This window comes from Eurytemora carolleeae, unplaced genomic scaffold, assembly GCF_000591075.1.
Source record: "Eurytemora carolleeae unplaced genomic scaffold, Eaff_2.0 scaffold1679, whole genome shotgun sequence".
Classification (NCBI taxonomy): Eukaryota; Metazoa; Arthropoda; class Copepoda; order Calanoida; family Temoridae; genus Eurytemora; species Eurytemora carolleeae.
Genome location: NW_019397865.1, coordinates 2,338 through 17,507, shown reverse-complemented (window position 1 = coordinate 17,507; position 15,170 = coordinate 2,338). Strand labels below are relative to the sequence as shown.

General features: G+C 32.8%; 3 protein-coding genes across 4 annotated transcripts in view; 2 read left to right on the top strand and 1 right to left on the bottom strand.

The window, feature by feature from the left end:
• The window catches only part of LOC111716150 (netrin receptor UNC5C), a 41,073-nt gene extending 38,332 nt beyond the window's left edge, over nucleotides 1-2,741 (top strand). The window contains exon 28 of the mRNA XM_023491578.1: nucleotides 2,489-2,741. Coding sequence (XP_023347346.1) covers nucleotides 2,489-2,581 — 93 coding nt within the window. The 3' untranslated portion in view covers nucleotides 2,582-2,741. The remainder of the gene's footprint in view (nucleotides 1-2,488) is intronic.
• A 6,381-nt stretch (nucleotides 2,742-9,122) lies between these two features.
• Nucleotides 9,123-10,141, top strand: LOC111716152 (shematrin-like protein 1). 2 transcript variants are annotated; one of them, XM_023491580.1, is made up of 3 exons: nucleotides 9,123-9,228; nucleotides 9,446-9,572; nucleotides 9,699-10,141. In XM_023491580.1, the coding sequence occupies exons 1-3, from the start codon at nucleotides 9,208-9,210 to the stop codon at nucleotides 10,064-10,066; spliced, it is 516 nt and encodes a 171-aa protein (XP_023347348.1). In that variant the 5' UTR covers nucleotides 9,123-9,207; the 3' UTR covers nucleotides 10,067-10,141. The 2 variants fall into 2 exon arrangements, with proteins under 2 accessions (XP_023347348.1, XP_023347347.1); XM_023491579.1 differs by having other exon boundaries at nucleotides 9,446-10,141.
• Nucleotides 10,142-13,459: 3,318 nt separating this feature from the next.
• LOC111716149 (prisilkin-39) lies at nucleotides 13,460-14,215 on the bottom strand (the record flags this gene model as incomplete). The annotated part of the gene is made up of 1 exon (XM_023491577.1): nucleotides 13,460-14,215. A coding segment is annotated over one exon (756 nt), but the record flags the coding sequence as incomplete, so codon positions are not given.
• Between the last annotated feature and the right edge of the window lie 955 nt (nucleotides 14,216-15,170).

The following is a 15,170-nucleotide window of genomic DNA, read 5'->3' as shown; positions in this document are numbered from 1 at the left end:
TTTAAAATGCATGCAATTTTGCACTTTTTATAGCTTACACACAAAGGTTTTGTTTAGACATGTCAGTATTTCTCAGTAATGCAAAATAATTTTATTCATTCAATTCATTGAATATTTGGCTTGTTTCAACCTAATCCTTGTTCGTTTATTCTAGTTACTAGATCCTAATGCATACCTATATCATAAAAATACTTGTTTCACATTAATCTCACTAATTTTAAATTTATAATCTCATTTTGATTCCTAATCGTTTATTTGTTCCTAGCATTTACTAATTTTAGTCTTATTACATAGACTCGTTTCATTATTATACAGTTTAATCTCAACCCTGCATTTAATCTTAAAAATCGTAGAAGTTTCATCTTGATCCTTTATTTTCAATCTAAATAATTATTAGTTTCATTTCAATACTAAATTCAGTGGTCGGCGTTTATATCAATATAATGAAACTTTGTAGAAATCAAAATGGAAATATAAATTCGTCTTTATTGTATTGATATATACGAAGATGACTGTAGTTTATCTGAATAAGAAGTTGATTAAAACTTAACACTTTTATCTTATTTCTGACTGACATGCTTTCATTTTATAGTTCAAATTTGTATCATGCATAGCTAAAGATAGATTGCGCATAAGACGATATTTTTCATCTTAAAAGATATAAATGTACAGAGATGTTTTAAAGATATTCTATTATATAGATTACCCAGGTCGGTTGTGAACATTGGCTGTTCTTATGTCATTGAGTACTTGTGGTGTACATGAGTTCTGTAAAAAGAAATATAAGTTAGTTTAGTCCTTCTCATGTCCTTCTTCAGTTCTCGTCAATATGATATATTGCTCAGTGAAATATTGTTGTTCAAATAGTTCCATTCCCGGAGTTATTTTACACTCTGTTATGAAATCCATTAAAACACCAAACCACCCCGCTTATCATTGAAGTACACTTTGACCCCTAGAAGTATGAGTTCGTGGACTGTACAATTCTTGGTGATCTTGCGTACATAAGCTATCTATGTTTATTTATTTATCTATGGTTTCATGTCCTCATTCCTCATACCAATTTTTTTCATAAAAAGTAATTTATTTTATTGATATTCTTACCGGTTTCATCACATTACTTACTCAGTTTTTTTTAGCTGAAATTAGAAAAATCTTTATTTATTTTCTAATTTTTTTTGTCAAGGCCGAATCTATTCGCAGAACCGAAACTTTAAAAAGAACAGCAGAGAAAATGCAGTTTTATAGTAAAAACAATATTAATTCGGAGAAACTATAATTTAACTTAATTGTTGGAAAAAAACGCGTTTGTTAATATATTGGGCCGCCTTTTCTTTTTTTCGGCCATCAATACAAACTGGTTTCCAAAACTAGGTTTCCTAGTCATACATCTTAAGTTTCAGACTCTAAGTCAGATGACATCAGATATTGTATTCTAACTAAGATGGGGGGGGGGGGGCGATAGGGATATGTTACTATTGTTAAACACTGTTTTCTCAAGGGGAATATCATTAACAAATATATATATATATATGTATTGTCAGATTCACGTATTTGTATAGTTAACCGTGAAAAATAAAAACTTGTTACAAAATGTTTTCATGATATATTTTGTTTGAAGGATTCCTTGAAAATGTTTCCTATAGTTGGTTTCAGGGTTCCGTTGCTCCAGGAACAATTAGGATTTCTGAAAACTATTTCTTTTCCGGGTTCGTTCCTCCCTTCATCAGAAGATTAAGGATTTAAATAACTCTCTCCCCACATTCCTCTCTTCCTTCTTCCCTTCTTTCCCTTTTATTCTTCTTATCTTCCCTCGGTTCCTTTCTTTCTCCTTACTTTCTTAATTTTTCCTTTCTTCCCCTTTTTTCCTCATTTTCCATGTTTGGTCCTCCCCCAACTTTTGCGTGTCTTCTTCTAACCTTTCTACTTCATGCCTTTCTCTTTCACATTAGTTTGTAATAATTCTCATACTTCAAAATAAAGATCTCCTTGCCCCCGGGCCTTTTGCATTATCAAACTTCCTTTTTTTCTTTTATCTATCCTTTCAACTTCTCTAAATACTTCCCTTCATTCTAATATTAAATAAATTTTCCTCCTGTTTCCTTTTCACTTTTGCCCTTTTACAATAAAACAGAGTATTTATTTCCGCCCCTGCATTTCAGTTTTTTCGTCTTTTTTCTCCTCTCCTTATTCTCTCCCCTTTTCTTCATCTCTTTAGTATCCTCCTGTATCCTTGTATAAGAAGATATTGATTCAATATCAGCAAGCAGTTGCTTTATCCATAATTTAATGGGAAACCCTCTTCCAATCCCAAGGGAACCCAGAATTATCACAATAATTCTAAACTATAAGATCAGACGGGGCTTTCAAACACAAATTTTATCCAGTCAAAGAATTAGAAATAAAAAAGGGTATCTACTCCACGTTTCATCAATTAATTGATAACGTAATTTAAGAACTCATTTTTTTCTATATTTTACTTGTTTAGGCTGCTTTGACTGATTTACTGAACATAGTTCGTCTACTTGGTCGTCAAGAGGTTGCTGCCTGTATAGAGAAAGATGTTGGGTCATGGGTGTAGTTGCCATGTAGAAGACCTATAGCTATTAGACATAACCTCCAGTCCCAATAATATAAAACCTATTACACCAATGGGCTATATTCTATTAATTAGAATAAAATATTTCAATTTAAAAGCAGTTCCAAATTCCGAAACTAACGGCTTCCATTAAAAAAAAAAAATCAAAAAATGCACTAGACGATTAAAAGGTTAATAGACTTGAATTTGGTCGGTACCTATGCCAAACTTGACTAAAATCACAAACACAAACAAATTGATTTCTTTTATCGACTTGGTTAGGCGCTGTCTTGCTTGCGTGGCACCAAAAGCAGAGTCGATCTATTGATTATCCAGATATATACAATTTATTGGTTACCACCAGTTTCATAACTCTTTCTTTAATTTAGAATTAAGAAACTTATGTTCACAGTTATTCTAAGATCAATTTCAATGCTAGCAGAAAAAAATCTGATTTCAAAATTGTTCATATTATAGTTTCTACAATATTTTACTCGTGAAATTCTATTGCTATCAAGCTAAAACTACAAAAGGCAAAGCGGAGAATAGATAACATTTAAAAAGATCCTGCTAGATGTTTATTTTGATTTAAGTCTGTGTCTGAATGAATGAATTAATGACCCTCCATTAAATAACGTCTTTTATATCTCCCAACTCGTAATGTTTTTGCTACAAAAAGATTTTCTAGTAAACCTTGTTTTTCCTTCCACGGAGACAGTTTAACTGATGGATTATTACCTCTTTGCACAGTCTTGAAAAATCATCAAAAACAATTTTGTTAGAATGTTTGTTTGTTCTAGATTTTTAACTCTTTTAAAAAAGAAAGAAATGAATTTTGTTAAATCAAATAATCTAAGTTTGAAATATCAAAAGTTTACACCATCAGGTTGCAAATATATAGGGATTAGAAAATTTAAGGTTGTGGCAAAGACTAATATTCCTTTAATAATCTTAATAAACAAAATTTATTAAAAACCTAAAAAAAGATTAAATTTTCAGACGATGATTATAAAACTTCTTAAATTGATTAAATTTATAATATTTAACTATGGTTGTTTTTTGCCTACTGTGATAGTTAATTTTACTTTCAATACACTAATCTTATCAAAAAGTTCGAGATAAAGATTAATTTATTTTTTTGTAATTTAACCTTAATTTTTATTTTCAATTCATTGAAGCGACATTATTGATTGGGATAAATTCAAACTAAAAAAGATTTTCAGTTGCAAAATTTGCCATTCATTCCACTATGTTGACCATATTTTCAGCAAAAATAATCATTAAATTTGTCTTTGTTTGAGGATTAATTTTGATAATCTATTTTTCTGCTAATGGTGGATACAAAAACTTTATTTGAAATTTTTAAAAATGCTGCCAAAAATTATCTGATTGTTGAGTCCACAGAATTCAGCTGATTATTGCTTTACGATAGTTGATAAATCAGCTAATATATTTACTCTTCTGTTAATTACTTGTAAACCAAAACAAATAATTTTGTCAAAAAAATACTTGCATGTAATAGATGTTAGTTAACCTGTATTTATAATAAAGAATTAAAAATTAATGTGGTTCTTTATGAAATAACATAAATGATAAATTAAAAAGACATTTAATTAAACTTAAATTTAAAATGTATTATGACTTTTCAATTTCAGTTTCAGTTTTGCACTTTTAAAGCATTTTGGTTAAGAACAAATTTATATTCTTCATTTTATTTGATAAAAAGATTAATATGACAACATGTCTAACAAATCCTATCCTAAATCCAATTAAATAGAATTATTGTNCAATCGAACCAGATCCTTCACCCAAGCCTGATCCTTCAACAGAACCAGATTCTGCAACTGATCCAGATCCTTCAACCAAACCAGATCTCCTACCAATCCAGATCCTTCAACTGGACCAGATCCTTCAAAAAAACCAGATCCTTCAACAAAACCAGATCTATAACTGAACCAGATCCTTTAACCAATCAAACCAGGTCCTCCAATCGAACCAGATTCTTCAACCAAACTAGATCCTTTAACTGTACCCCTTCATTCAACCAAACCTGATCCTCCAACCAAAACAGATCCGTCAACTTAACCCAATCCTTCAACCAAACCAGATCCTCCAACCCCACCTGATCCTCCAATCGAACTAGATCCTCCAGCCAAACCAGACATTTCAACCAAGCCTGATCCTTCAACAGAACCAGATTCTGCAACTGATCCATATCCTTCAATTAAACCAGACCCTCCAACCAAACCTGATCATTTAACCAAACCAGATCCTTCAACTAAACCAGACCCTCCAACCAAACCTGATCATTTAACCAAACCAGATCCTTCAACCGCACCTGATCCTCCAATTAAACCAGATCTTTCTTCCAAACCAGATTTGTCAACCGGACCAGATCCTCCAATTGAACCAGATCATTCAACCAAACCAGATCCTCCAACTGAACCAGATCCGTCAACTGAACCCAATCCTTCAAAAAACCAGACCCTTCAACCAAGCCTTATCCTTCAACTGACCCAGATTCTTCTGCCATTCCAGATCCTACAACCAAATCAGATCCATTGAACAAACCTGAGCCTCCAACCAAACCAGATCCTTCAACCACACCTGATACTCCTACCCTACCAGTTCAACATCAAATCTTGAGGTGGAAAATTGTCCTCAACCACTTCAACTCTCTCTGAAAACAGGAATACACCAAAAGGAGACCCACCATCACCTGGAACAAAAGGAGACCCACCATCACCTGGAAAGAACAAGGATCGGTTCCAACAGGTGGGGGACATTGAGAATGAACCCATATACCGGCATGAAATCTCAGCTGCCAGGGTTCAAGACCTTCTCTGAAGAAAGAACGGAGACATGTTTGGGGCTACAATGAAAGAAGTAGGAGAACGGAGCATCGCCATCAACCAGCTGTACTCCTTCATTGGAGTAGAGAACCACAGCCTCGGGAGCAGATTCGCGGCCACACAGAAGATAGAGCAGCAGAGACCTTTGCTCTTAAAGCAGGAACTCAGCTCTGAGAAGTTGAAGACGAATTCTACACAGAATACTCAGACAACAAGCAATAGAGCTCATTGATTCCAGTTACAGCCTGGTTTCCACTTATAAATATTTTACATTTCTTAATTTTCCTCAGAAAAAAATTCTTCTAATTCCTTTTAATATGTTACCAAAAAAAATTTTAATTTATTCCCAAGGTTTAATCTAAAATACAATTTCAAACACCCTAATTCTCAAACTTATCTCAATTTTTTACAAAGTTTATCCTTTATTTGAAATCATTAATTTATATTTATTTACTTAATTTGACATCAATAAAAGAGGAAAAGAAAATGTTAATCTCAGATCCCGCAGGAATTCGTCCCCAAACTTCACTCGGATTGATCTGAAATCATGTTCCAACCGTCGTGAGCTCTATATTTGCTGATTAATTGTCATAAACCATCGGTCAACTTTTCCATGTTACATCAATTTAACTTTTTTTTATTATTAATTTTGTTTATTTATCCAACAATACAACAATTTCAATTTCTTTATTTAATAATCCAACCTCAAGTCTCAAATCAGTTCAAATTAGAATCTTAATTTACATGCCGATTATCAAGAACTCTATCATTATTTAATGACAACTTATTTATGACAAATTAATGTAATGCAATTAATATATTTTGTTCTTAAATAGTAATATTAATTTACATATGTACCCTAATATATACTCCTATCCTCTCCTTCCCATTCCTGTCAATTGATCAATCACATTTCAATCAATCAATTCCATATTCCAATTTACACTCAATTCCATGATTTATGTTTCCTTTTTTTCTCGTTTTAAATCTCTTCATTCCCAACCCCTCCTCTCAGAGAAAATCCAAATTAAAACAATACCCTGGCAATTTCTCAGTACTCCGACAAAAGTAAAACACCATAAAATGAAATGTTTTAACAAAGTGAATAATCAAATCCACAAATAACTTTGCACTCCATAGTAATTACACTTAAAACAACCAGGTTTATATTTTCAGAAGTATTCCAAAATCAAACCCTCCGAACCTTAATCACTCCTTAATCATCCTTACACAGCTAAATAGTAAGCAATATAATAAAACATTCATAAACGTTTATACATCAACATTTATTTTACTATGTCTGTATTATTTTTTGTAGGTTTGAAATATATCCGTTTACCTGTATATTTGCAACTTTATGTCTAAGTTGAGAAGCCTAGTCAATGAACCAATGAAGCAACTAACCAATGAACCAACTAAACAAACGAACCAACTATCCAAATAGCCAATCTAACATCTGATTATCGATGCCCGACGAGTTTCTATAATAATAATATATGTATCTAACTGATAATTTATAATTTAATAGAAAATATAAAAGGGTGTCCCGAAAGCTTTTCACTGGCCTTTATCTCTAAAAAATTAAAACATATCATATACATCTTTAACTAACTACATAACTAACCAACCCTTAGTTAGGGCAGCCTCAATATGAGATAATTTATCAAACAATTTATCTTAATTTACACTCTTTCCATACCAAACATTCAAAGTGAACAAAATCAATTTAGAATTTCTACATTGTACACTTTTTGTGCGGATATTGAATTAGAGCTAGAATAGAAACAAGAATAGAAACAGAACTAGAACCAGAACCAGAACCAGAAACATGGCACCAGAACAATAGTGAGAAAGAACTAAAACTAGAACTAGAACAAGAACTAGAACCAGAACTAGAACTAGGATTAAAACTAAAACTAGAACTAGAACTAGAACTAGGACTAAAGCTAAAACTAGAACTAGAACTAGAACTAGTACTAGGACTAGAACTAGAACCAGAACTAGAACTAAAACCAGAACTAGAACTAGGACTAAAACTAAAACTAGAACTAGAAATAGCAATAGAACTAGGACTAAAACTAAAACTATAATTAGAATTAGTACTGAAACTAAGACTATAACTAGAACCAGAACTAGAACCAAAATTAAAACTAGAATTAATACTAAAACCAGAACTAGAACTAGAATCAAAACTAGAACTAGGACAAGAAGTAGAACAAGAACTGGATTCAGAACCAAAACAAGAACTACAACCAGAACTAGAAATAGAACTAGAACCAAAAATAGAACTAGAACGAGAACAAAAACTAGAACCAGAACAAGAACTGAACCAGAACCAGAATTAGAACTTGAATAAGAACTAGAACCAGAACAAGAACTAAACCAGAACCAGAATTAGAACTTGAATAAGAACTAGAACTGAAACCAGAACAATAAGTAGAGAACTAAAACTAGAACTAACTAGAACTAGAACTAGAACCGGAATAAGAACAAGAGAACTAGAGCTAGAACTAGTACTAGAACCGGAACTAGAACTAGAATCAAAGCAAGAACTTGAACCAGAACTAGAACTGGAACTAGAACTGAAATTAGAACTAGAACCAGAAAAAGAATTAGAGAGCTAGAACTATGAAGAACCAGAACAAGAACTAGAACTAGAACTAGAACTAGAGCTAGAACTAGAACTAGAACTAGAACTAGAACTCTAGATATAATGAAAATGTGTGTCTCATTATATCTCAATGAACCGTAAATGATTATCCTTAACCTTTCAATCACCCACTCGTTGTACTTGAGAGTCCCCCCCCTCTTTTTCNTTATGAAAAAGAAATTACCAAAGTTCAACCATTAGGACTCATAATAATAAAGGTGGTCTTTAGACAAATATACTACGAGTTCATAACATTAACAAGGGGTTTAATCTTTTACAAATTGTTGAATGTAATTTAATTCAATCCGAGGTAACTCAAACACACTGCATAATAAATAAACTTTAACTATTTACCCTAACCTTAGAGCTAAAAAACTGAGTATCTCAAGTCTTCAACATGTGCAGAAGACAAAAATAGCGACTTATGTTCTAAAACCCCTTTTTTAAATTTTAAGATAGTTTCTTATGAATATTGTAAACTTTAATTTTTTTTGTTGTAAATAGTTATGATGCTATTGATTGTCAAACAATTTTTCAACTTTTACAAGAAGCATGAAATAGACATCAAAACTTCTTTTCTATATTCAGAATACATATTAAGACAGGAAAAATACCGTAGTCACTGGTCACCCTCTCCAGAATGTACCTATTTATTAATATCGACAGTTAAAAGTACTTTTGAAAGGTAGACTTAATATTCCATCGTTATTTTCTTCCACAACTTGAAGTAATAAGATAATTTGAACAAATCAAATGTCTGCTAAATAAATATAAAAAAGTTTTAAATAAAAATATTTGTTTTCTAACTCTCATTTTTTTTGGAACCAAGCAATTATTTAATTAATATTTTAAAATAAATTTTACGTTAAAGCTTAAAAGATAGTTGAATTTTAATGTTTACAAAAGTCCCAATGTACAATTTTAAAATTGAGGATAAAATTAAACTAAAATATGATTTAGTTTTCTATATATAAAAAATATTACACGAGTGTATCTGCCCTATCACATTCTACTGAGCAGAACATAAGAACTTAAATGTCAGAGCACATGAACTTGAATTTTCCTATATAAGCTGAGAGTAGGAGCTGAAACAGTATCATTCTTCTAACTGAGCTTGGTAGAACACCATGGCAGCTAAGATTGTAGCGGTAAGGATAGAAAATGAAATTTAGTTGCAAAGGAATTTTTGCATCATCCCTATATCTTTGTAACATGATGGTGTAAACCTTTGATATTTCAAAGTTAGATAATTTGGTCTAACAGAAATCATAATTTGAAATATCTAAGGTCTACGACATTAGGCTCCAAAGATATAGAGATTAGAAAATCATAGTTTGTGGCAAAGACTTAATTTATATTTTATAGGTTCTTGCATTTGTTGGTTGTGTGGCAGCTGAGGCTAGCCTGGGATATGGAGGAGCGTATCATCCCTATGGAGGATACAGCTATACCCACAGAAGCCCCCAAGGACTATCTGGATATGGATATGGACATGGAATCGGCAAGCGTGAGGCTGATGCCTATGGATATGGATATCCTGCTATTGCTTATCATGGATATGGAGCTACCAGCTATGAAGCCAGAAGCCCCCAAGGACTATCCGGATATGGATATGGACATGGAATCGGCAAGAGGTCTGCTGATGCTGAGCCAAGTCTTGGTTATGGAGGAGCCTACCATCCTTATGGAGGATCCAGCTATACCTACAGAAGTGTCCAGGGACTTACCGCATACAACACCGGATATGGATATGGACATGGACTCTACAAGCGCGAGGCTGAGCCTTCTTACTATGGAGGATATGGTTATGGTGGAAACTCTTATGTTTCTGAGTCTCGACCTCTGTACACATATGGATATGGAATCAACCATGTTGGCAAGAGGTCTGCTGAGCCTTCTTATTACACCCCTTATTCTTATGGATCCAGCTACCAGCATGTGTCAAGACCCTATTCTAACTATGGAGTCAATGTCTACCACGGCTAGAGTTTCAAGACTGAATCAAATCAAATTATGTGACCAAATGTTAACTCATTGATGAAATAAAAACTATTAGGTATTTCTAAGTTTTAAAAGGGAAACTTTTACATATTCTGTTTATTTTAAACTTTTAATTATTTTCAAAAAACTTTAAACAATATAAAACAGAAAATATTTGGTTTTCCAAAGCAAAGTTTGTACTGTGTATATCATGTTAAGAATAATACACCAATCAATCTTTACCCATATAATAGTCCGAAAACCTTTTCTAAGTCATTCAGCAACATCACAAGAGCTTAATTTTTGTTTTATACAAAATTTCTTCAGGGTTTGCTGTCTCTGCAATATTTGTATAATATACAGAGTTTTATTTGGTTTTTCAATCCATTTGTAAAAGGTCTAAAGATTTCAGCATGTTGGAGTCAATGGAAATGAAAAAAATGGTAAAGAGATAAAAATAGAGTTTTTAATAGTTTAGATTGTCGTTGAGCCACAAATTGTGAAGGTTTTGCACCCCCTTGCATGTGTAAATTTTTTGCACGTAATTTCGCACAAGATGAAATGAGCAAGCAAATATGCAAACTACGGGGTCTGTTTATTTAAACAAATTCATTTTTGAACAAAACAGTTTCTGCAAAAAATTATGTAAAATCCTCAGTGGAAATTTATTGAAGTATTTTCGGCAACCCTTTGCGTTCTTTTGGCTTGGTTTCCTGCCAGAATGGTGAAACCCTGTATTTACAGGCAGAAGCTGTGAATACCCAGTATTGGAAAATGATAAAGGTGTGAGACTGACATGTAGTGTAAATTATAACATTCATAACTAAAATAAGCATGCAATATTAAGTCACCAAGGAAGAGGTATTTTGAAAAATTTGGGATCTGCTGTCAAAATACTCTTCAGAAGATTTAAAAATACAACTAAGACTAACAAGGGCAAATAAAAGTTGTATTTTGTTTGTATATGCACGCTAATAGTATAAATATGCATATATACTTCAAGCGTTTTAATCTGAGTCTAATTTTACCAATAAAATTTAATCAATATGTAGGTGACAAAGAATTTGTATTATAATGTAAAAATCAATTTATACCCAACCTGAGGTGGGAACAGCTTGTATTTTGGATATCGAGATCAATGCTTCATTTCAAGCTTTTGTTAATCTTGAGTAAAAAAAATTTCGATATCCCTCAAGGTCATTGTTCCCTGAAGGAATAACTAAATTACGGAGATTAAGCATTAATTCCGAAATTAAAAGTGTCCACAGTAAATATCAAGATCAAGTAGTCATGATTGTATGTATCCGACACAAAAGCTCAATAGATTTAATTGAGAAGAAGAAAAAAACATTGCCAAATATAACTTTTCATTGTAAACTTCTTACTTTATTTTATTTTTACTGATCAACATGTTTAAGCTAATTCAGTTTTCAGCGTAGATTGTTGTTGTTACAAAGGTTTTTAATAGGGATAAAATATACGATTTGTTTCGCTTTAGATTTTCAAAACTAATTTGAACCTTCATTTTTAGAAAAACCGAGGAGTCAGAACTATAAGCCATTGTTTTGGGTTTGATTTGAATTTTCCACTCATTTTTGGCATTAACAAACTTTATCATAAATAAAGCCTTCATTTCCTATCTTTCAGCTTTCACCTAGTTTTATGTCCTTCATTATAGTTATTAATTTTACATTAAATATTAAGATCTGTAAAAAAATAGGATCTATTTTGCAATTTTATTACTGTTAAAACATATTAATTACATGCTAACAAGTAACATATAAAATAGTTTTACTCTAAGAGGAAAAAGATGTTACTTTTTTATATCTTTAGAAAACCTACTCTGCAAACCTTTGGAATAATTTTGCCTCTGTTATTCTAACAGGGGCGTACGAGAGCATTTATGAAGGGGGGTGGGCACATTTTGCGCGCATCAGCATAATCTTCAGTTCTAAACAAAAAATCACAAACAAGATTATCTTAAAAGAATAAATAAACTGGTGAAATATTTCTAGAATATAGGTTTCCACATTATTATTTGGTAAATAAGAGAATAAAGATAATTGATTTTCCGGCATTATAAATAGCCAATTTCCTGCATTTATAGTTAAATATTTTTGTAAGAACAAACTGATATTGAGATTATATAATATTTTAATATCGTAAATCTAATTATTAAAGAAACAACAGTATTTTATTATTTTTTATTTTGTTTGAATTTTTCCTTAACAAAAATTGTGTTTTGTGTAAATGCTTGAAAGTTGACATATCGTTTTGAATTTGAGAGATGTCTCGAAAGGTTCCAAAATGCAAAATGAGCTAAAGTGCTTTACATTTTTAAAAATAGGAATATGTTCGAAAATTAAATCAAGTTTCATCAAAAATGTATTCTCACACCTTACTATTAAAGGGAGTGTTCGCGAAAAATGAAAGGGGGTATAGGCTTAATGCGATAAATAAGCGCTTTTGATCGCTACTAATCTTACTTCTATCTGTTGCGTCTATAAGTTCAGTTTTTTTTTAATTTTCATGTCTATTTCACTGTACACGTACCAGTTCAGTTCATGTACCGGGCCGAATTTCAAGTTTTCAACTAGCCAAAGCAAGCTGTATTGTAAAAATACAGGCTTTATGAGGCAAAACGGGACTGATCCCCTATTAGTGAAATTTATGTGGTTTGGAGACCATTTACATTATAAAAGCAGGAGAAAAAAAGTATTTCTAAGGAAATGAACCCCTTCTCCAGCTATTTAAAAAAATATTCAATCATAAACGAAGAGATTGAATTGATAAGCTTTAGTTATGAACCTTTTTCAGATCATTCAAAATATTTTATTCTATAAAACAATTTAAAATTTTTTTGTCACATAAATTGATTTGTTTTAGTCTTGAAACACATGGAAGAACGTGAAAACCTTCACGATTTGTGGCTCAACAACATGGTCATTCTGTTCATTCTACCGAAAACACTTTTTTATCTCTATACCATTTTTTTCATTTCCATAAACTCCAACAAATGGATTGAAAACCCAAATAAACTCTGTATCTTAAAAATATTGCAGAGGCAGAAATTGAAGAAATTTTGTATAAACAAAAGCTCTTGTGGTGTTGCTGGATGACTTAGAAAAGGTTTTCGGACTATTATATGGGATAAAGATTGGTTGGTGTATTATTCTTAGCATGATATACACAGTACAAACTCTGCTTTTTATGCAGAATGGAAAACCAAATATTTTCTGTTTTATATTTTTTTTATAGTTTTTAAAAATAATCAAAAGCTTAAAATGAACGAAATATGTAAAAGTTTCCCTTCTAAAACTTAGAAAGACCTAATAGTTTTTATTTCATCAATGAGTTAACATTTGGTCACATAATTTGATTTGATTCAGTCTTGAAACTCTAGCCGTGGTAGACATTGACTCCATAGTTAGAATAGGGTCTTGACACATGCTGGTAGCTGGATCCATAAGAATAAGGGGTGTAATAAGAAGGCTCAGCAGACCTCTTGCCAACATGGTTGATTCCATATCCATATGTGTACAGAGGTCGAGACTCAGAAACATAAGAGTTTCCACCATAACCATATCCTCCATAGTAAGAAGGCTCAGCGGACCTCTTTCCAATAGAGTGGATGTCATAACCATAAGTGTATGAGCTAGGATTGTAGCTGTAAGGGTGGTCAACATTGACTCTCACGCTAGCAGAGCTAGGTCCATTGTAACCATACCCATATGAAGCATCAGCAGATCTCTTACCAATTCCATGACCATAGTATCCGGAAAGACCCTGGGGGCTTCTAGCTTCATAGCTGACACCACCATATGAATGGTAAGCAAGAGCTGGACCATATCCATAGTAGCTGGGCTCAGCCTCACGCTTGTAGAGTCCATGTCCATATCCATATCCGGTGTTGTATGCGGTAAGTCCCTGGACACTTCTGTAGGTATAGCTGGATCCTCCATAAGGATGGTAGGCTCCTCCATAACCAAGACTTGGCTCAGCATCAGCAGACCTCTTGCCGATTCCATGTCCATATCCATATCCAGATAGTCCTTGGGGGCTTCTGTGGGTATAGCTGTATCCTCCATAGGGATGATACGCTCCTCCATATCCCAGGCTAGCCTCAGCTGCCACACAACCAACAAATGCAAGAACCTAAACAAGAATAAATTATGAAAATAAACAAATATACAAATATTGCAGTTTGCAATGCTGTTCACTGTAATAGCCAAAATTTTACAATCGTAAATTGAATCATACTTTTATATGTCTAATTGTACTTTGATTTTAAAAAGGTTTCAATAGTTTTTAAGCATACAATTCTAGTGCAATAAGTAGCAACACATGTACTAGAAGATAAAATATTTTCAAAATCTCAGCACAACATGTAAAATTGACAGGGGAAAAATATAAGTTTAATAAAAGTGTCTTGCCAGCCTTTCGCTCAGTCTTTTGCTAAGTTTTATAAGTGTGGGGGGATATTACGTGGGGATGATGTACATTGTACAACACAGAGCAAGCTGCACTGTAAGGGATCAGAATAAAAAGGAAAAGTTTTTCAAAATGTAAAAGTAATTAATAGCTAGGGGTTATTTTGATTTGAAAACCAACAGGGTAAACACCAAAAAAGTTTAATCTTATTATTTTACCTTGGCAAACTCATACCACCATGGCTTAAAGAGACATTTCGGCCCTTTTGAGAGGGGCATGCGAGGGAGGGAGTGCAGAGCCACACAATGAGCCCCTGAGCCTTCTGATACGCAGAATGACCTCCAAGCCTGCAAAACCATCTCCATGCCTCTCACTAATTCTCTAAGTATCTCCGAGCCCCAAATTTTTATCTCCGCTTGGAGAAATAGAAGTTTTCAGCAGCATATTGAGTCCCTGAAACAGAGGCCATTGGAGGGAAATTGTTTTCCTGCAGGAGGGAATTTTTATACCATTCAATGCATATTATTCTATCACAGGGATGGTGATTAGCACTCAGGACACTAATAACTCCACCAAAGGGATGTTAATCAACACTTGGGACACTAGTTATTCCATCGGAGGGATGGTAATTAAAACTGAGAACTATAATTACTTCACATAATAGATGGTAATTAACTCT

What these genes read in the sequence shown, in the direction of transcription:
- LOC111716152 (XM_023491579.1), top strand. Translation starts at nt 9,208, where the DNA reads ATGGCAGCTAAGATTGTAGCG. An exon ending in TGGCAGCTAAGATTGTAGCG is followed by an intron (nt 9,229 to 9,445) that starts GTAAGGATAGAA and finishes TATATTTTATAG; the next exon opens with GTTCTTGCATTTGTTGGTTG.